At 50.3% G+C, this 22,062-nt stretch overlaps 1 protein-coding gene across 1 annotated transcript in view; it reads left to right on the top strand.

The window, feature by feature from the left end:
- Positions 1-22,062, top strand: part of STX8 (syntaxin 8) — a 69,113-nt gene that overhangs the window by 30,231 nt on the left and 16,820 nt on the right. Inside the window, exon 7 of the mRNA XM_072351856.1 lies at positions 15,108-15,209. Coding sequence (XP_072207957.1) covers positions 15,108-15,209 — 102 coding nt within the window. The remainder of the gene's footprint in view (positions 1-15,107; positions 15,210-22,062) is intronic.

The raw sequence follows: 22,062 nt of genomic DNA, 5'->3' as shown, positions 1-22,062 counted from the left end.
CGGCTTGCTCGCAGTGCTGGGACAGGAGGAAAAAGGCAAAGTTAGGCTTCTGTGCTTTCTCTCCGGGCATGCTGTGGGAAGATTGTTTGCTTTGCGATCCTACATGCTGCTGCTGGAGGGATGCAGTGAGAGCAAAGCGTGGGGCAGAGGGATGGCACCTCCAGTGCCTTGGTGACCAAAGCCAGACAGCTCAGGGTTTTCCTGTGGGCTTAGTGGGGCTCCCTACGTAACATTGGTTTATGAAAGTGCAAAGCTATGAGAATTACAAAGAGCAGAAGCTTACGAAGGAGCAGTGATTTGTGCTTCTCCCAGCAAGAGTGCGACAGGAGATGTGTGTGCAGAACGATCCTAGCCGCCGTGTTCAGGAGGTGGGATGGTTTGTTGTACCACCTGTGTTGCGCTGTGTTCTCTCAGCTATTTTAATAGCTAATTAATCTTGATTTAGTTGGATTTAAGAGGGTGGTGTTTTTTTTTTTCTCTTTTGGCACATATGTGCAACCTATTATATCATAAATCCCACACATTTCAGCAGATGTCATCCTGATTGTTCCCTACAGCACAGCACACTACTAGTAAAACATTCAGGGTCAGGAACTCGGATTCTTTAACCACTGTATTCAGAGAAGCCAATTTATTGTTCTGTGGCAGCAGAAAAGGGGCCATTTCTTTTGGACCTATATCATATTGGCAGCCGATCTGGGGAGGTCACGTGCTGTAGGAATCGTGGGTGCATTAATCTGTCTTAATGAATTAACAGCTCATTGATAGCAGCTCAGGTCATGGCTGGGTACTTGGTGTCTTTGTGCTCCTGGAAGAAGTGGGAGTTATTTTTGTTCACTCGATGTTTGCCATGCAAGTCAGATCCCCAGATCAATAGAACTACTTCTGTCTGTTAAAGGGTTTCTGTCTGCTGTACCTCTGCCTGTTAGAGGGTTTCAGGCAGTGTGCTGGGCTGCAGGGAGGGACCTTCGTACCCAATAACCCTGGCTCTGCAGGGTGGGATGGGTGCTGTCCTCACTGATATTGGCTGCAAGAGAGCGTAATGAAAACGTTCTGTTACGATGGTGGTTAAACCAACCTATTGTAGAGGCTCCAGTTCCCAACATCCCCCAATTGAGAGCAACGTTTGTTTGCTTGCTTGTTTGTTTTCTCATAGTCTGTCAGGTTTCTTAATAGGTTGAGCTTTATAACCAGGAACTGCTGCTGTCAGTCCTGCTGCTGAGCTCCTGGGAAGCTCCGTGTCCTGGACTGCATACAGAGTTTTGCTCAGCAAATGCAGCTCCATGTTACATTGTGTTTTACAGCACATCCTTTTGGTAAACAGTGCAGGCTTGTTTATGGTGAGAGTTTTGGTGCTGCCATGGCACTGATGTGTTTAACACTTCCTGAATGTTGTTTTAAAACCACTCCTGTTAGCAAAGGCGGGGGGATGGGGGCAGCACCTTCTGCAACTAATGGGGGGGTTCAGGTGATAAAGAAGGCTCATTGCACATCCCAAAAGTTAGAGGTGCAGTTTGGTCTCACAAGCATGATGGAAAGGAATCCAGAGCGATGGCTTTGCCTGACCCGGGGAGCAGCAGGAGGAGGTATGAGCCTGCAGGATGCTGGCACACAGCCGTGCTTTGCAGATGTGGCTGGAGAGGCTGATAAATCCCTGAATGCCGGGTGGCTGATAGAGATGGAACCAACGGGCATCTCAGCCTTTAATTAAAATCAAACAGAACAACCTTCGTGATGCAGATTGTCAGCATTTTGTTGGTAATGGAGGAGATGCTAATGAGCCGGGGCAGGAGATGAGCTTCTGTTGGAACAAAGTTTCAAGGACTCCAGTGATGATGAGAGCTGAGGAAGAACCTCACAGTAGGACCTCTTGTGAACTTTGCACCGCTGAAAATATGACATGAAGAGGGTTTAAATGGAACAAGTGGAGGCAGAGCATTGGTTCTCAGCAGGTCCCTAGCAGGAGGTGTGCGACTGCTCTGAGGAGCACGATGTTATGGTTCTTATTAGAAGTGTGATGAGCATGCACAGTATTCTGCAGAAATGTTGAAGGTTGACATGGATCCATCGATCCCAAAAGGATGGGGGCAGTGTTGATGTCCTTGGTCTAAAGAACACTGCTGTAGGAGCTGGGAAGTGAGCCAGGCAACAGCACCCATATCATCTTGAATGGATCTGTGCTGGGGATGGGCAATAACGTGCCATGCACTTCTCTCCTGAACAGGATAAGGGCTGTGTTCTGAGCGTCCTGGATTCATGGGGCCTGGATCCCACTGGTGGATGGCAGAGCTCAGCCAGAGGGATGCCTTGTCTCAGTGGCACCGGTCATATAAACAAACTGAAGGACAGAATACACTGAATACACCAAAGAACACCATTATAAAGCAAGCAAACAAACACAAAGCTTGCTAACAGAGGAAAAGGTGCAGCAGTTTGGAGATAGCATCAGTGCTTTGCTCTGACTCAGCCCACAGCACTCACTGCAGGCAATGCTGCTGTCCCGTTGTGGGCTTTGGCACGGTGGGCACACGCAGCCCAGACGTCCCAAGTGAATTGCTCAGTGTTGCTGCCATGCTGTTGGAACACACTTTTTTTGTGCTTGAGTGCATCAGTGACAAAACATAGCAGGGAAAGCGCCGCGCAGAACAAATCGCTGAATGCCAGTGCTGCAGCAGTGGGTGTTTCAGTGTGCTGCCTTTGTGTGCCCTGCCCTGGGTGCATCCTTGGGGACATTCCTTGCACGCTCCTGGTCACTGCTGCAACGTGCTTGGGGCTGTAACTGCAGTGGTTTGCGTGTGGCGGGTGCTGATGTTATGTGAACAATGGCTCACTGTCCTGAAATAGTCATTAAGGATGGGACCTGGGGATGTTTCTTCTCTTTACGTATAGGCTGAAGAGAAAGGTGCATCACTTGTGATGACTAAATAATGCCATGCCGTAGCCATGCAAATGCCTTCCTTGTAAGCACTGTGACTGCAAGTGAGACACTTCATGCTTCCTTCAGTGCCCTGGGGGAAGAATTGCTGTTGAAGAAGTAATTTGGGTGCTGGTCAGAACTGCTCTGTAAGGAGGGCTGCTGTGGGGCATTCCCCTGCTTAGTTGGAATGGGGTACGCCTGTTATCCCCAAACCAGCAAGCAGAAAATGAATCGGCTCTGCTGGTGTTAAGCTGTCCTTATTGCCAGGGACGTGTGGGTTGGTTCTTTTCCTCTTAAATCACTGGAGCCCTGAGAAGCAGTGGCTGGCTGTGTGTACAGCTCAGTCCCAGCAGTGGCTGGCTGTGTGTACAGCTCAGTCCCAATGCCCCCCACCCAGGATCCTGGCTCTCCTGCAGTGTCTCATCCTCAGGTCGGTGCATTGAAGTTTCCTTGCTCGGTGTTCTTGGAAGCCCCATGCATTTCAGTGCTGCTCATTTGAGCACAGCTCACCCTTTCCTCTAACGAATCTCCAGAGTTGCTCCGTGGGGAGAAATTTACAGTATAACGTGTAAGCTTTAAATAATTTACTATGAGAGTAATTGGGTTTATACGGCAGTTCATAAACCTTTAGCTGGTAAAAATCAAAGTACCTTAATCTGAAAAGCAGATGGGGGGTTGTCAGGGTGAAGGCTTGCAGGGTTTTCAAAGACAAATTGTTTAATTCCTTCACCAGCTAGGAAAATAAATAGCTCTGCTGCTCGATTGGAAACAGCAGCATCTCAGCAATGAGGCGTTCTTTGCTTTCAAGCATTGTTCCTTCGGCAACAAAGAAATCAAAAGGAACTTAGGGGAAAGATGCGATCTGGTTTATGAGGAATGAAAGGCGAAAGCTTCTAAACCCACACTTTACTGTTCTTCCTGGATTTTCAAGTGCTTTTCCTCCCTCCTTACTCCTGTGCAAGGCGGCTGTGCCGTGTGAGCCGGCGATGCATGGGGTGTTTGTTGGTCACTCCCTTCTATCTCAGAGGTGTGAGCCCGGCTCTGCCTGCACAGCTATTAGAGCTATTAGAGCCCTGCTTCTCAATACAGCACATGTGTGTGGCGGGTTGAGAGCTGGGAGCCATGCCCTGCCTGGTAATGAGGGCTGCGTCTGTACCCCTGTATTCATGCTGCTCACAGTCAGCACATCTCTCCCGAGCGATGGCCTTGCTTCAGTAGGGCCAATGGGCTGATGAGATCACCTCCCATTTGTGTATCGTTGTTCAGAAGTGAAAGGGGAAGAAAAAAAAAACAACGAGACAAAACTTTCTTTAATTATTAGTATTTATTCTAATTCTTACCGGATTTCAGAAGCTCGCATTGTAAGCACTGTGCTCTGCCCTGTGAAAGAGACATGTTTTGCTCACATCAGAAACCCCTCACACTGGGGTTTGGCTTTCATTTAGTGCAGGGCTGGGGCACACCAGCGAGTGCACAGCAGGGCCCTGTGGGGCTGGGGTTGTGCTGGCCTTTGCTCTGCATCCCCAGGTGTGTTCCTTGTCCTCCTTTGGCCAAAAAAATGGGGAAAATTGAAGCAAGAAAGAGCATCTCTAGGTTAACCATTGTAGAAACTGCAGCTGTGAGTGGGTAAGGATAAAGTTCTAAGGGTCTCCAAGGCTGTGCATATGGTTAGCCGGGGCTGCATGGTATGGAAATCTCCAAGCTTGAAACACTAGTTGATGGCATCCAGCTCCACTAGCATGGCTCAGGTATGGCCTATGTGGTGCTTTGGGGCTGCTCAGGGTTGTCCATAGCTAAGTGTCATCTGCCATGTCATAACAGTGCTATGGGGGTTGTGTGCTGTCCCTCCAGACCCAAGGGCAGTGGAGGTGCAAACACCCATCTTTGAAGACGTTTAAAGCAGCCAAACCCACAGCTGATGGGAGAACAGCCTCTGCGAAGCTGCAAATGACTTTGTAAGTGGGGTGAGGACAAGAAAATAAAGAAGTTTCTGTGGTGATGAGAGTCGGAGTCAAAATGGCAGCCCATGGAGTGGTGACATGGAGAGTCCCCATTGAGGAAAGAGCTCAAGACTTTGTCAGCAGGTAAAGTGATGTGCGGTGTCTTGTGGGATAGAAAAGGGATGATTCTTCTGGATATCCTGGAACCCACACAGACCATCAGCTCTGACCATTGCATTGTGATGCTGACAAAGCTGATGGCTCCAACTTCAGAGTCAGGCCAGAGGAGAAGGCAGCCTTTCTCTTAGGCCATGATAACATCAGGACCCAGACCACTTTGAAGGCCATGGACCCCAAGGATCATAAAGTTCCAACCCCCTGCCACGGGCAGGGCCACCAAATGCCAGATCAAGGACGGTAGACCACTAGACCAGGTTGCCAAGGGCTCCATCCAGGCCTTTTGAAGGGCTTTCCTCCTGGATTTTGAGGTCTGTGGTAGGAGTGTGCAAGCTGATTGCCACCAGTGGTGAGTGTTTTATCTGCAGTGCTGGGTGGCAGAGGTGCTGTGTTCCCCAACTTAGGTGGTGGAGGAGCAGTGTGTTACTGTGATGAAAGTATCTGTCACAAAGTGTTGCCGTGTGTCTCATTTCAGTGTGACAAGAAGCAGGTGAGCAGAAACACTGCGCTGCAGCTGGGATAGCGATTAGCAACCAGCCTGCTGCCAGGCTGCTGTGCTCTGAGCCATGAAACCTGATAAGAGCCGGTCTGCGGCCCTAAGAACAGGCATTTCCATGCACAATTACTTCAGCTAGGTTTTAATCTTATAATAGTGTCTTTTGTTGAAAGGTCCTGCAGATATGAGCTCAATCTACTGCATGGATGTGCAGGAGGTGGTGGGACAGCAGCACAGAGGTACCCACAGTGCTGATAGCAGCAGTGCTCCGACCTCATGTTTTCTCCTTGGGCGTGCTTGCTTTAGTTTGGAGCAAAACTTGTGCGTGTTCTTGTTCATTTAGGAACCAGACAGGAAGGAGGAGGTGCTCTGCCGAGGTGCTCAGGGTGAGGGTGCAGCCGAGCTCACGGTGCAGGGGTCAGGAAACCGGAGCTGAAAGTACAAAGTGATCTGCAGAGCTCAACACAAAGCTCTGAATTGTGCGGTTGGTAGGAAGAGAGATTTAATAAAGTGCTTCAGTAGAAAGGGTAAGAAGTAATTGAGTTGGACTGCAGGGTGTTTTGTGAATGGAGCGCTGACATGAGAGTTAACCAGCCGGCCGTGGTCACCCAGCTGTCTGCTGGGGATGGGCTGCTCTGACTGCAGGTTCCTTGGGAGCCCAGGTCAGCCTTTTTCACTCTAAAATGGAATATATATATATACATATACATAATAGCAAAAATGGAAATTGCTTTTTAGCAGCTCATCTACAAATCTGAACGAATAAATGCGATGTTCAGTAAGCGTTACACTGGGTTACATTAGCTGGGATGCTTCAATGGTGTGTGGTTATCCTGGGGGCACTGGCAGGATTGATACTTCTGTTTATGTTTTTACCATTTTGCACCCGTTTGCCATGGGTTCCATCTGTGTTTCTGAAGTTTTGCTTTCCATTGAGAGGTGGCTTGAAGAGTTTCATTCTCTGGAGCCCATCTTGTTGCTTTCCATCTGCTTTGTGACAGCTTTCCTAGTCAAAGCCATGAGAAATGGCAGCTCAAGGACTTTGGCTCTATTGGAGTTTGAAGGGATGGAGGCACTGACCCCTCTGAAGGCTGGCTCTAAGAAGGCTGCAGTTTTCTCAAGACATTTGATGGTTGCTGTAGAGGACCATGGAACCAGGAATAGCTCTTGGTGGGCTTTTGTGCTGCATAGGAAGAGATAGGTAAGAGTGCCTGGCTCCGTTGGGCAGTGGGATTCATTTCCCAAGTGATCTTGGGACTCTCTGCATTGTTTGGGCTTTTTTTGTTTGCTTTCCTTCTGAACTGGACCCGGGGTTAATGCTGAGTTGCTGTTGCCCCGACAAGTCCTGTTCTCAGAGATTTACAGCTCGGCCGCTTTAATTCGCCAAGCTAATGCTTTGGAATGCAGGTTGACAGTCCAGATGTGAAACCTTTCTCCTTAGAAAGAAAACAAAGGATTAAATGTGTTTTAAAAGGGTTTGAAAAAATCATTTAAGATTGAGGCCTGGAGCCTCGCATCTGAAGTCTTAAAATACTGCTGCTAGCAGCCAGGCTCAGCTTCAGGAGCTGGGGACTTGAAAGCGTGTCGTCCTTGGCCAGGGTGCAGGGAGCACTTTGGTGTTTGGTGCACCTGTTTCTGCACATAGCAAACGCTTCATCAACTCTTTGGAAGTATCAAGTAATCGAATCTTTGCAGAAATAGTGCAGGAAAGGGATGGTTGTGGCAGTGTTTCTGGTCGAACAGTGCATGCAGCTTTGCAGCGATGGGTAGAGAATGGTGAGGGCTTGCTTGGATCCGAGTCCCGATTTCCCATATTACTTGATGAAGGTGCTGATTGTGCTGCCCCGTTCTTTCTGATTTGACAAACTTACCCCTGCATGGTCTTAGAGGCGACCTGCAGATGGGCTTTTCCTTGTTCCCAGGGCTCTCCTGCTCGCAGGAAGGTCCAGGTGGTGCAAGGCGACTGCAGTGGCTGTTCATCAGCATCCACAGCACAGGGTATAGGGAATCTTTAAAGCATGAATGAATTGGGAAAGGGTATAATGGGCTGCAAAACATTTTTTTTTAGAGCGAGGCACAATGGCCTCGTCCAGGCTATTGAATCTGATCCTTTGTGCTCAGGAAGATTTGTACAATGCATCTATCAATTAATATCCTTTTGGGTTTCAGAATTATTTGGGTTGGAAATGATCCAGCAAGCGTTCATTGTCCTTTTAAAGAAAAGATGAAAACATCTATCACTTTCTCCCAGCCCATATGGAAAGATCAGACCTTAGGAGCCCCTACTACCAGATGTCCTAAAGCAGAGCTCCTCGCCTCCCGAGTCAGAAAGGGCAGATCCTACAGGGCAGGGCTTGCTTGGCTGCAGGAGTATAATGAGGCAGAGGGCAGGGCTCGGCGTTGTGAGTTATTAAAACTGGGGCTGCAAAGTGAAACAACGTGTTGGTTTTAACTGGGAGACAGATAACACATTGGTGTTCCTTCTGATCAGGCTTAGGAGGCTCCTGCGGACCCCGGGTTTAGAAGCAGTGGAGGCACATCTGTGCTCTGCAGGTACCTGTCCTTGTCATGGAGAGCGCTGCCTTTGCACCATGCAGCTGCTGGCCACCAGTGTGCTGAGCAATGGCATTAACAAATAGCAAAAACCCCTTCAGGTTTTCTTCCCATCTTTCACACCTTGCCTGATATCGGTACTTCCTCTAAAAAAAAACAACACCCAGAAACCCAAATGAGATGTAAATTAAGTCATTAGAAATAATGACTTGCACAAGGCATGCACAGTTATTTTCTTACACTCGGTTGCAGGAAGGTGCTGTGCCGGCCTGCAAACAGCCAGCTCTGCATCCAGCTGCAGCAGAAGCACAGTGAGCAGCACTAATCTCTCTGGTTTGATAAACTGTGTATTTGTGCAGCTTGATAAAGTGGAGGCTTAAGGTTTCCTTCCTGTGCTGGAGTTCGTCACGCAGGAATTCCAAAGTCGTGCATGGAGATGAAAGCAGCCTTTAGCCACGGTGGTGTGAAGTGTCCTCTGGGCACGCTGCGGAGTGGCACCAAGCCCTCTGCTTTCTGCTTGTGCCGATTAATCACTCCTGCTCCTTGCAATGGATGAACTGGGGGAAGGAGAAGGCCGTGGAGGAGTAGCTGGGTGAGGGCTCCTCTGAGCAGCAGCCTCCCCTGGCTCGGCACAGAGCTGTGGGCATGCGGCCACACCAAACACGCTGCTCAGTCACAGCCACATCTGCAGGAATCCATGGGAGAGATGGGAAAAGTTGGCCCGGTGTTGGCTGCAAGGAAGGGGGAAGGAAGCAAAGCTTGAGCTGGGGCTGCCCAGGACGCAGCACATTATCTGTGGAAGTTGTTCTTCCCCCCTCCTTGTTGTTTTAATTTTAAGCACTTCTTGAAGCAAGCAGAACTTTTCCCGTGGCTGCAGACATGGGGGTTTTGAACCATCCATCCCAGAAACCTTTTTGTTTGCGTTGGGCCTGCCTCAGGTGAGGAGGAGCAGGTGGGAACACTGCAGCAACAGTACGCTGAATAGTCCTCCCATGCAGCTCAGCTGGTTCCCAGTACCCGCTTTGAGCACACCGTCCCCATTGCTAATTGACTCCATTCAACACTGATTCCAGAGGAGCCCGATGAAGTGTGTCAGCAGGAGATGAGTCCCAGGTGCCTGGGCTGACCTGAGCTCCATCAGCTGCTTCCAATAGTGTGGCCATGAAGCACTTGCAAGTCTGCTGGTTCCTCCTGTGATTGATAGACCGATTCTGAAGTGTCTTTCCTCCTTGTTAGTGATCCGAGAGGATAATGCCATGCAGCTGGCCTCAGCATGACGCTCTTGTGCTGGATGCTGTGATGCTCAGTTGGCTTGCACCCAGCGCCAATGGCTGCTAAAAAGGCAGATTTGTTTTATAGCATATTTTAGTGTAAAGAAGCAAACAGAGCCTTCCTTCCTCTGGGGGGAGGACGAGTGGCTGTGCACAAGCTGCAGTATGGCCTTGTCCTTCATGCTGGGTGCCTTGAGCTCACTGCCCTGTGCTCAGAAAAGGAATGGAATCGGAAGGGAAGGAACCTGCACTGCTTAACCCCGTCCCTAAAGTCAGCATCACATCAGCACGTTGAGCAGTATTCCCTTTTTGCTCCTCAAGTTGCACTCTGTGTAATAGGTTTTGGTCTCTAGTAAACGCTGGTCATTTTTTCCAGTCTCCCTTAATCTGTTTCAAAATGCAGAGCACTTCATATCCAGTTGTTAAAGAACTCTCATTTTTGGGACCGTGGCAGCAATGAAGTGTTTCACTAACTTTTAAGCCTTGAAAATTGTGGCGGGTTGGAAGCAGTGCTGGAGTTCACACTTGGGGAACGGCTCAGCTGTGCCTTTTGGACAGAGCCTCCTTGAGTTTGGGCAGGGCGAGCTGCCTGCATCCTGCTGGGCACCGCAGCCTGCAAATGGCTCCTACTGGAGTAGAGCTGTCATAGAATCACAGAATGGACTGGGTTGAAAAAGACCACAATGATCATCTGGTTTCAACGCCCTGCTGTGTGCAGGGCCGTCAACCAGCAGCCCAGGCTGCCCAGAGCCACATCCAGCCTGGCCTTGAATGCCTGCAGGGATGGGGCATCCACAGCCTCCTTGGGCAACCTGTTCCAGTGCGTCACCACCCTCTGGGTGACAAAGCAATTCCCTGCTTTTCCCCCAGGAATGCTGGCTCCGGCCATTGATAATCACTGCTCTAAGCTGAGTTATTGCTGGGGCTGTCCTGCAGGAATGCTGTGAGAAATGAGCTTTGAGAAACTCAGGACACCCCTCTGCTGGGGTCATCCATCTGCACGGGGATGGCCCTTTGTGGGTTCTCCTGTTGCCCCATTGCTCTGCAGGGTTACCTCCAGGCAGCACAGCAGAGGGTGGCGTGCCATGCAGAAGTCCTGAATGCAGCACTTAAAAAACTGAGCTTAGGTTTTGGATCAGGGGAAAACAAACAAGAGCAGAGCTGGAATGAGCTTCTGTCCTTTCATTCCATGCCGCGGGCTTCCACAAAACAAACCTGCCACAACAGGAGACGTGTTTTGATTGGCAGCCTGTTGTTGTATCTTCCAGTGCTGTTGTGCTCCGGGCTTTGTTAGAGGTGCTCGATTTATGGCTGTTGTTTTGTCCCCCAGCAGTCTGACTTTCTGCTCAAAGCTCAGTCTGTCAAAAAGCAGTTCCGTGGTGGTGTCCCTTCCTTCCTTTGCTGGAAGTACTCAGAGTGTGGCCTATGCATCTTCACCTCCCTATAGCTGGAGTGCTCAGATTGCAGATTAGAATACAGATGAACCACAGGATGATGGCAGTTCCCTTGAGGCAATGCATGCTGTGTGGACAGGAGGCAGCGTTCTGCAGTGCTGCGCTGGGTGGCTGTGTCAGCCAGCCTTGAACACAGTGAGTAAAGGGAATGGTATCTTAGAATCACAGAGATTGGGGAAGATCTCCAAGATCAGCCAGTCCAGGTGTCCACCTGGCACCAGTATTGCCCACATCCCTCAGCGCCACTTGTCCAAGCTTCATGAACACCCCCAGGGACAGTGACCCCACCACCTCCCTGTGCAGCCTGTGCCAGCACATCACCACTCTTTTTGAATAGAAATTGTTGCTGATATCCAACCTGAACCTCCCCAGGTGCAACTTGAAGCCATACAACTTGCTGGGAGCAAAGGGGAGGAACAGATGACCTGGCTTTGCATTGAGGTGCTTTTGCTGAAGGAGACTTATCTCCTTCCAGATAACTGGCAGAGGATGCTGCAAGAGCTCTATCACATGCACAGAGTTACTGCCTGCCTTATATCACCACGAGTTCTCAACACATCTGGGCTGAGAGTGCTTCCAGTAACATTAAAGCACGCTGTTTTGGTTGGCACACTGACACGGTGGTATATGCCAATTAGTAATGGCTCTTGGAAAGGGGCTGCTCACAAACTCGCCCCAAACTATTCCCCAGAGAAATTATTCAATTAAGTACAACTAAAATTAATGTCCGTGGGTTTTGTTCTAATAAAACAAAAATAAGCAGCTGGAAAAGGGAAAACTTCTCAGTGTGTGCTTTGAAAATAACTCTCACTAATAACTGTTTGCTGGGATCGGTGCTGCTGTTTGTTTTCTGTGCTGCTCTATGTGAAAAACCCGGTGAGCAGTTCTGCAGCTGATGGCCTGGAGCTGCTCCTGCTCACCGGGGTGCGATTTCAAACCACAGCTGCCTTTGAGAGGATGAGGTGCTGCGTTTGGCGTGGCGGTGTCAGAGCTGGACACAGAGACAACTTTCCCCTTCCCTTTTCCTTCCCTTCTCCTTCCTTTTCCCCTTCCCTTCTCTCCCTCTTCTTTTCCCTTCCCCTCTCTTTCCCCCTCCCTTCTCCTTTTCTTCCCTTCCCCTCTTCCCCATGGCTCATTACAAACCCATCCTTCCTGGGATGAAGATCCCTTTGGAACCCAGCTGGCCCCAGACACCATCAAACCCCTGGAAATTAGCAGAGCAACAAAAAGCTGAAATGTAAAGAGGAACACGATGGTTTGCTCCACTATGAGAAATGTTTTATGAAGTTCTGCCAAAACACAGATGAAACATCACCAGTTGAGCTGGGAAAGATGGGGAAGGGCTCATCCTGGCAGCAGGCTCCAAGGGAAGCAACTGCCCTGGAGCAGTGCAGGGCAGAGGTTGGTGTCAGGGCAGTGATGTGGGGTTCCTGGAGCTGAGCAGAGAGCTGCTGCATTGCAGACCTCAAAAACCAGGTGCTGTCCACAGAGGTGCAGAGAAATTCCCATTCTTGGTGCTGTGGTTGTCACTGTTTCTCTCCTTTCAGTCTGCCTTGGTGTTGCAGCTGCCACATTACACCAAGGTGCTTTGGCTTTCCAATGTGTGTACATTAGCTGCAGTCTTCATAGCACTGGCATCTTGAACAATGCTTACTTTCCTATTACCATGTAACTACGGGGTTTGGACGTATAGAGGTTGGCGTTTGATATATGATTCATTTCTTTGGTATTTACCTCCTCCTGAAGCACTGAGACCTGACGGAGGGAGGAAGGCTGCTTGGCTGCTGTGCTGAATTCCAGCCTTATTGTAGGGTATTCTTTTTTTTTCTTTGCATAGCATAAAATGTTATGGCTTCAGCTCTCTCTGTGTTTTTCTTGAGGCTGACTGCAGTCTTCCAACACTCACAGTGGGAATCTACCATGGAGATGGGTTACTCACTGATAAATGCTATTGAACAGTCTGTAATTGTGAACTCACCAAAGAAAGCTCTGGGAAGGAGGTGTTCGGCCAATTCATGCTGCTCCACAGAGCACAGACTGTGTCTTATCACTTTGCAGTTTCCTTTGCCCACAGATGCCCTGTGTGGGACTGCAGCTCCTGGCCATGAAGGGCAGAACAGCTTTGTCCTGTTGATGGATTCAGGATCCAGGCTCTGGCAATGCTGTTATTTTGCTGAGTGACACCCATTGCTGTAGCCTTAATGTTTGTGATCACTCGAGCATGAGCACTTGGTCCCAGAGCACAGGTACACATGCTCCACCTGCAGCAGCCATAGGACTCCTGCTGCTCACTGCTGCAGTGCTGGGCTCATGCCAGAGATCCCTGCCTCGGGATCCCTGCAGGACTGTGCCTATGCCTGTGCCAGTGGTTTCAGTGTGGTTTGGAGTGCAGTGTGACAGAAATGTCCGCTGTGTGGTCATTGGCAGCCTGGACATTGACATTGGTCATGCCAAGGAGCAATACTGAGAGCCACCACAGGTCTTCAGTGCTCTTATGACTTTCTTATGTGGGGGTTTGCTCTGGCAGCAGCTCTGCCTACCTGAGAATCCACGTCACTGCTTCTGCACAGCCTGCATTCCCGTTGCCTTCCCTTGGCTTTGCAGCAGGGAAGAATCTCCATGCAGATGGAGAGTGGCAAAGCAGGGCTGGCCATGGTGCCAATGCTGTGCTGCTGGGTGCTGTGCCTGGGGCGGGAGCAGTATGCAGGTGGGTCTGCTCCAGCCACGGTCCCTGCTGAGACCCTTTGGGCTAGGAAATGATAGGAAGTGTTCCTGTGCGCATCTGTGCTCATTTAGCTGTGTGTGCTCCAGGATGTTTTCCAAGGAGGGTCTGATCAGTGCTGGCAAGGGAAAGGCTCTCATTTCCCAGGCGTGCTTATCACACTGTCCTTGATGGCGATGGGAACTTTCGGCACTTCTTTTCACTTAGAGGCAGCCCCAGCAGCCCGCCCTCACAGGCAGAGCTGAGCTGGTTTTCCCATGTGCCGAATCACACGGAACAGATAACGATTCCTCACAGTGCTGTTGCCCTGCAGATGTGGGACTTGGGAAAGTGGGGTGGGATGAAACACCTGAACTGGGAACTGGGCACAGGAGATGCTGCAGCGTTGTGGGGCAGGGTGGGGGGGTATTCTTAGGAGGACCGTGCTTAATTCTCTTAACTCTCCAGGAGGGTAAAACGTTGTTGAAATCTCCTCTGACTTGAGCAAGGTGTGCAGCTGTTGGAGCACAGGCTGATGCTGCAAAGTTGGTGCTTTATTATGGTTGCACCCCTTGTAGACATGAGGTCCCCACCTGGAGCTGCCAGCACGGTTTGGAAGCACGAGGGAGGTCCCATCAGTGCCATCGCCTTGCTCCTGGCATAGAGGTCTGCAAAGTCAGGTTTGAAGGAGCACAGAATAACCTCCTCCAAAAAGATTTACCAGGACAGTGATCAATAGCAGGGGAAGTGCTGGCAGTGCAACCAGAGGAAAGCATTTTGCAATAGCGTTCAGTTTTTGGCTGCTGTCCTCCTCTCCGTTTCTCAAGCACACAAAATCATTCCTACCTGCAGATAGGAAACCACCCAAACGCTGTGGGTTTGTGCTCCCAGGAACAAGCACCGTCTGCATATTGCAACTTGATTTAAGCATCGCAGTCAGCAAGAAGGAAATCTGGTGCCCCAATGTGGTTTTTCATTTTATGAGTTCAGAAAACCCCAATCAATCAGCCCACCAGGTTCTGGGTCTGAGCCTTTACCCGGTCCTATTTCTGTGACACAAATAATGTCATTAGGTGTGTGAGGCTGAGGGTGGGTTGCCTTGAAGTTTCCTTTCCCCTCTCTTAGAAATGGATGTAGGGGAAGTTTTGCTTGCTTTCCTTTCCCCTAAGGACCATCAGGGCTGCAGGCAGTGCTGCCATTCCTACATCCAATCAGTGGAACAGTGTGAGACTCGCGCAGCATCCTCCCCTATCGCTTGATTGGGATCTCACCAAGTGCTCCCAAAAGCATTTAGGAAGACAGTGCTTCTCATTGTAATGACTGCATAGCAGCCAAGTGAGCTCTGAGTGCTGAGATGCTGTCTTCCAAGGACTGAGAGTTCAGATTTCCCATCCTCCCGCACTGGATGGCTGGTCCTGCTGTATACAGCAGGCTGTAGCTTTGTCCCTTCCAGCTGAATCTGAAGCTGCAGTCTCTTGCCTGGCATTGCCCACCCCTCACACACTGTGGTGCTCTGTCACACTGGGATGTAGCTGCTTTCTCTGCTGGATCCTCAGGCCTGAGGGACTCAGGTTAATGCTGTGTGTCTCTTTCCCCAGAGATCATCGATGACCTCACGAACCTGGTGGAGAACACGGACAGCAAGCTTCGCACTCAGACACGGCACGTGAAGATGGTGGACAGAAAGTCAACGTCCTGCGGTAGGAAATGAGCACAAATCCCACACTGTTACTAAATGGCAATGGCAGAAGTCATGCCCTGAGGCTGTGTGTGCTGTGCTTCTCCCAAGGAAGATTTCCTATGAAGGGAGGAAGCCACCTCTCCAACCTCCGTGTTCCTCCAGCCTGTGCTGCAGGCTCACTGCGTGTTGGTACTGTTAGCTTCCCTGTGCCATTTCACTCTGGTGTTGCACAATGTTCTGATGGGAAATTGTAGGACTGTGTGAAATGAGTGTGGTCCGTGTTAATGAGGTTTAAAAACTTGCTAGCTACCAGAAAGAAGAAATGGTCACAGCAGGGAATGGTGTCGCAGGGCGTTCCTGGTGGCGTCCTGCAGGAATGTGTCCCAACCCAATGGCACTCGGAGCTGCCAGACATGAAATCTTCACACTGACACTTCCAAGTTGCATGCAGGCGAGCAGAGCTCCACCAGGCTGCCTGTTTCATAGCCAAAGCAAGGCTGTGCTTCTCCCATCAGTGAGAGCAGGTTCTGTGCACGGGTTGCAGTGCTGGGGGTTTGCCTTTGGGAGGCTGCTGGGGGTGAGGGCAGAAAACACACTGGCTTGACCACAAGCTGGGTGAAGTGGAGCTTTCTGCCTGTGGGAGCTTCTGTTCTGTGCTGTGACAACGCAGAGGCAGCAGTGAGGGCACCAGCTCAGCAGCACGGAGGTGTCCCTCATGCACTGAGGGTATATTTGAGGGATCGATTTGCTTCTCCATCATGTTTAGCTTGTTGTAAGCCTGGCTGGTGCAAATTGAGGTCTGCGGTCTCTTCTAGAGGTTAAAGCAAACTCATCAGGGACACTTGTCACCAGTTTCTCATATTCCAAGTACAGACGGAGCTGAAGATGTGACTGCAGGGTTCATGACTGATCATTTATTTCAGATCTCTAATGCTGACTCGAGATCGATTTGATTTAAAAATAGATGTGCTTGGATGATGTCAAGCGCCCTGTGCAGCCCCTCCATTTCTGCACCTGCACCCACGGTGGGACAAGAGGATGTCTGCTGGGAATGGCTTCTGTGTGTTGGGTATTTCTAACCCTTTCTGTGCTCTTAATGCAAATGCAGAGCCCAACAATGCTGCTAGATAATGAGCCTGTCTCTTTAACTCTAAAGGCCGTGCTGGCTGCACTGGGGAATTCAAGAGGAGGAGGAGGATGGGAGAGGGGAAGGCTGGGAGGATCCCAGGCTGGATGCCTTGGGGGTGACCTCTCTCACCCTTTCCGCATTGAAAAACATTTTTCTTTAATGGGTGGTGAGAAGCGATGCCTCTCGGTGCCTGCTCTGTGTGCTGCAATGGGTCTTCCTGTGTTTGCATAACAATTTGGATATACATGAACGCCGCATTGCCTCGGATAGCTGTTTTACCTCGCCTAATCCTGAGTTTCAGAACAGTGATACTGGAAGGCTTTGACGACACCCTTCCCATCCCTTTTCCAACCTTACACCAGCAATTCTCAGTTCCAGGCCTATGAGCTCCAGTAAAACCCTCCACACATATAAGATCATTTCTTGAGCAAAGCAGCAGGAAGATGGGCATCAGCCAGGTGACTTCTCAGAGTGCATTTCTCCACTAACACTGTTTAAATTGATGAAACCATCAGTAACTGTTGGTATTCTGCACTGCACTGCAGTAATATGCTCAGTCCTGCACCCCACGTCTGTCGGGACCTGGATCTGTGTTGCTCCAGTGTCTGTTCCTGTGTTTCCTCACTTGAAATCTTCATGTCTTTTCTTTCCCCCCAGTAGAGGATGTGTTGGAGCAATGGGCTGTGGATCCAAGCAGAGCACCCTGGCATGAGCAGTGGAATAATCACCCTTTTATGAGCAGGAATGTAACACATTAATGGGCGTTCTTTGTTAGCAGCCAGTATAATAATAAAATCAAAGTATTACTAATGAAATCCAATTCCCATCAATATTTCAATAGCTCGCTCTCATGCAAACACCACTTGAGGCTTTGGGGCAGATTCAGGGATGGGTGTGACATCCTCCAGCCCCGCATCCCAGAGCAGGGAGCACAGACCTGGAGCTGCAGCCCAGCCCCACACTCCTGGCCGGAGCCTGCAGGTTGTGTCGGATGCCTTGTTGCATTTGCAGCTTGTTTGCAGTGACATTTCCCTGCCAGCTGTTGACAGTCTCACCCTGGGACGCTGCCCATGGAGGCTGCCCAGTGTGGGCCGGTCTCCCTTGGTGGCCCCAGGCGGCCCCGCGCTGGTGGCAGTGGAAGTCCCATTGATTGCAGTGCAAGAATGGCCATGGAATAGTTTATGTGCCGTATTTATGAAATTATTGCTGAAAATCATCAGTCATCTGCAGGCAAATGCTTACACTCTGCTTGGCATTGTTTGATTTCCTTTCAGCGTCTGCCGGGCATTGAGCTGGGATCTGAGGGCCTACATAGTGCTGAGATTTCCGAAACTCATCTGCAGCTTTCACCAAACCGTACACACAAGTCATCCATCACACGCTGGGCTGCCTTCTCCAGGCCTGGCTGTGCCATTCGGGCACGGCCGTTTTGCCAGCGGCTCTTTGGGGTTTGTCTGCCTGTCCCCGTGTTCTCCCAGTTCATGTACCTTTGGGGTTTGTTGTGCAGAACAACGCTCGTTAATCATTTCTCAATAAGCTCTTTTATTAGAAGCCTCCAACCCTCAGGATGTCCTCTGAAGAACTGCATTGAAAAATAAACAAGGAGAAGTATAATAACAAACAACTGGGAGTGGGATTCCAATTGAGGTGCTGGGGGAGGAACAAACGTGCCCCATACGATCCCGATGACGTGGCACACAGCTTTGTCCCTTTACAGTGTGATCCACTCATATCCCTCTGTAGTTCTGGTTTGTTCTTGGTAGAGGTAGCCCAGCTGTGATCTCATCCATTCCTGTTCCTAGGAGGAAAAAATGTGTGGAGAGGAAATGTGTGGAGAGGAAAAGGACCGCCCCGACTGCTGCTGTCAGTGCTCCCAGCCCTGGGCTGCATCCTGTGCAGTGTTGAGCCTCCCTTGGCTCCAGCATCAGCTCCCACCTGCAGCGTGGTACCTCAGCACTGCCCATATCTGTACAGAGCACACAGTTTACAGCTCCCATCCATCCCCTTTTCCCCTGCTCCACCAGATGGCAATGCAATCCAGCTGCCTCCCACTCCCCGTGCCCCCATCCCACAGCTTCTGCAGTGCCATGGCAGCTCCTGGCCCTGACCTTATCCCACATCACCCCAATACCCAAGTGAACTCAGTGTGAGTTCTCAGGAGGTCTCATAGTTTGAAAGCAGGGTACCTGGACCGTACAGGGTTTCCCCTAGAGAACAGTGATTCGTGCATGCCAGGCCTCTCCTGCTGCCCTGCTCTAATGACTGATTTTTGCCATGGGTTTAATTTGCAGTCAGGGCTGTGGAAGCGGTGCTGGGGTTTGTTCCCCCGACACACGCCGTGTGCTCACAGGAACAAGTGCTGTCCTTTTTTGGAGCAGTGCAGTCGGTGCCATGAGGTCAGCCTTTCCTGCCTGCTGCTTTCTGGGATTCCTCCCCTCTGTAGTGGCTCAGAGCCTCCTGGATGGGACAGATCCCTGCCCTGGCAGCTATATTTTCCTGCTTTATATTTTCCCCCTTCTTCATTTTCTCCTGTAAGCACTGATGTGTTGACAAGCTTGTTCTGGGCTGTTACTGCTGTGAGAAAACTTTGCAAAGGAGTGATTTCTTCCTCTCCCCCAGCTCCTTTTTGCTCCATGTGATAACACAGCCTGTTGAAGGGCTGTGCCAGCAGCGTGCTGTGTGTGCTGTGGGGGGGCATGCTGCCGTGCCCCCCCTCGCCCTGCTGTGCCCACAGCTGAGCAGGGCTGACATGGGCAGGAGGTGGAGGTCACGGAGATAGGCTCTTCCTCCAGGTCCACCTGGCCGTGTCTCCTCGTTAGCGGAGAGACCCAATTAAGGGTTCCACTGAAGGGGAGAACGCAGGGGGAGCTGTGTTCATTAGACACCAAGGAAACCTCAAAGCAGATGAGCTTAGGGATGTGGCAGAAGTGGGGCTCGTTAATTATGTTAATAGGGCAGCTTTCTAAACAGGCCTGGCGGTTTTGGTGCTGAGCTATTCTGAGACTCCTGTTTGCTGTCTTACCATCTTGTTTTCCCAATAGATGAACGGCCTCTCCCTCCTTCAGTAGCTCAGAGGCCCAGAGGAGCCACGTCCTCATGAGTTCTGTGTCGTACATTGAAGCATTTGGCTTAAAACTGCTCGTGTTTGAGGCAAATCAGCTGATCAGAGGTGCTGGATCTAAAGACACAACACCAGGGGCTGGAGCTGCCTGCTGCCCTGCTGCCCTGCTGCCCAGGTGAGGGGCTCAGCACTCCCTGCTGCTGTAACTGCATTGAGCTCTGAAGGACGAGAGGAGCCTTCTGGGTCATAGCATCACTTCAAGATAAATTTCCCAGAACAAGCTCGTTTCTTCCCCCCCATTACTCCTATTGGGAACTCACAGTGGTCATAAACTTATCCCCAGCCTAAACTTGTCAGGGCTACATTTAGTCCTCGTGCAGCCCTTGTTCTGGTGTGCCTTGAATGGCCCTTTCCTCTTTTTTATATTACTCCCCCAGATGTGTGTGTAAGGATCACTCAGTGTTCCCCCACCGCTTTGTTTCTGGGGCTGGACAAGCATCATTACATTTAAATCTACTAAAATAACCTCTGTTCTGACAAGCCCTTCTTTTGTGCTTCTTCCTACTTGAATTTTTACCTCTCTTACACACAACCCCGTGCCCGACGTGCCCCAGCAGCGCTCTGGTTGTGCTGGAGATCTCCCTGCACCTTTCTCATTCATAAGCATTTTCCACCTGAGTTCACTGTCATTCCAGCTCATGGCAAAACGTAGGTGGTTGTCCCACGTGTGTGTGCCTTCCCCTTCTGTCCTGTCAGGTTCAGCCTTCTCTATTTATCTTCATAGTCACCCGTTTTTGGTCTCCCAGCTCTGCTCCGTACCGACGGCTCTTTCCAGCTTTGTGTCGTCAAGACATTTCATTAGCACACTTACTTTCTGTGCCAAGGTCATTAATAAAACCATTTAATAAGATCAGCCTCCGGTCCGTTCCTCGAGGAGCTCAGCCAGTGTGACCTCCATCCATCCCAATCCCTCTTTCAACGCCGCTTTGCCTTTCACCACTTCCTGCCCTTACAGTTCTGCTAATCCCTGCTTTTTTTCATGTCATCATTTCCCACATGGCTCTGCATCACACGCTCAGCCAAAGTCTGCGTGGATGGGATCCATCACACTTCCTTTGTCTAGAAAATTCATTATCTTACCGGCCTAACCTGATTAGCTCCGTTTGATCTGATTTCCCTTCAGAACATTCCCATTGTTTTCTACCCTGTTTACCATTTAGCTTCATGCTCTAATTAGTCTTTCTGCAGTTTGCTCTGCAGTCCTCATCCTGCTGGGGTTAATCAAGGAGGCTCTAAATGCTCGCATCACTTTTTCTCTTCTGATCTGCTCTGCTCCCCACCACTGGTCTGGGTGCAGCAGGAGCTGCTGCCTTCCATGCTGCTCTGCGTTGGGATTTGGACCCACATAGGTTTGGAAGTGCTCACTTGGAATGGAGGGACTTGAAGCCCTGTAAGCGTCATTCCTCCTGGCCTCACCAGCCACCTGGTTCCCTGTGTCACCCAGCCCAGCCTTTGTGCCTGGCTCAATGTGCTGAAAATACAGCAGTGCTGTCTCAGTGCTCAGACCCCATTAATACCCCCAAATCATCTGCTCTTTGGGAGCTGATCCCCGCATGTAAGACACCATAAAGATGGGAGAGGAAGCCGGAGGGTGGCACTTCTGGGGCTCATTTGCAGCACACAAATCAGGCACGGGTTCAAGCCTGAAGCTGGGAGGTAGCAACCAGTTTGAATGCCCCCCCGTTGGGAAGCACCCAGAGAGGGAGAAGGGGGGGGGGGGGGCATGAAGAGGGGAGCCAACAGCAGCAGACATCTTCTTAATTACATTTGCATATGCAGCTGTTCAAACAGCTCCAACTTCATCAGTGCTTGTTCATACCTATCAGGAGATTTAGAGCAGCTGCTGTCAGCCCGTGTAGCAATATTGCACCAGGCTGGTGGTGAAATGAGCCCCTGGGCAGGCTGTGTGCCCGGGCTGTCCATCACACCAAAAGGCCTCACAATTAGTTGTGTTTGAGTATGGAAAGCAAAAAAAAAAACAACCCGAAGAATTGTGTGAAATATCCCAGGGCGACTGCTTTACAGCTAGGTTTCCAAGGATACATGTTGCAGAATTAAATCATAAATTTGTATTTCTGAAAACGGCGCTGAAATGTGATAATTTGTACAGCTAAACTCGCCTCCTCCTGCCTTTTCCATCCCAGCTACGCTCAGCGACTGATAATTGCAATGCCTGAACTGGGGCTGGAATACAGCGGAGTTCTGGGTTGGAGACTTTGTGCTGCCATAAAGCTAAACTGGGGGGACCCACACGGCTGACACAGTGCAGCTGTACCCAGAGCACCAGGCAGGGAGCGGGGCTGCATCTGGAGCACAGCACTGCCCGCCCCGGGCATTGGTGGCACACAACAATACAAAGGATGTGGTCAATGGAGAAATGGGTCTTCGAGGGGCAGAGCGGTTATGTTGTCTCTTCAGGGCTTTCTGAGATGCATAGAGGATGTTGGTGCCACCAGAAGTGGGGTATATAAATCAAGAGGGGCTGTGATCTTACAGCTTTGTTTGGCAGGAGGGCAGGCAGCGATGGGATTGCTGAAGGATTGGAGCTTTGACACCAATCTGACACAGCTGGAAGGTGGGACTGAGCTGAATGGAGCCTTCAAGGCAGTGTTTGTGTAGTTG

The sequence above is a fragment of the Excalfactoria chinensis genome, chromosome 17 (assembly GCF_039878825.1).
Source record: "Excalfactoria chinensis isolate bCotChi1 chromosome 17, bCotChi1.hap2, whole genome shotgun sequence".
Classification (NCBI taxonomy): Eukaryota; Metazoa; Chordata; class Aves; order Galliformes; family Phasianidae; genus Excalfactoria; species Excalfactoria chinensis.
This window is presented reverse-complemented; position numbering and strand designations above follow the sequence as displayed.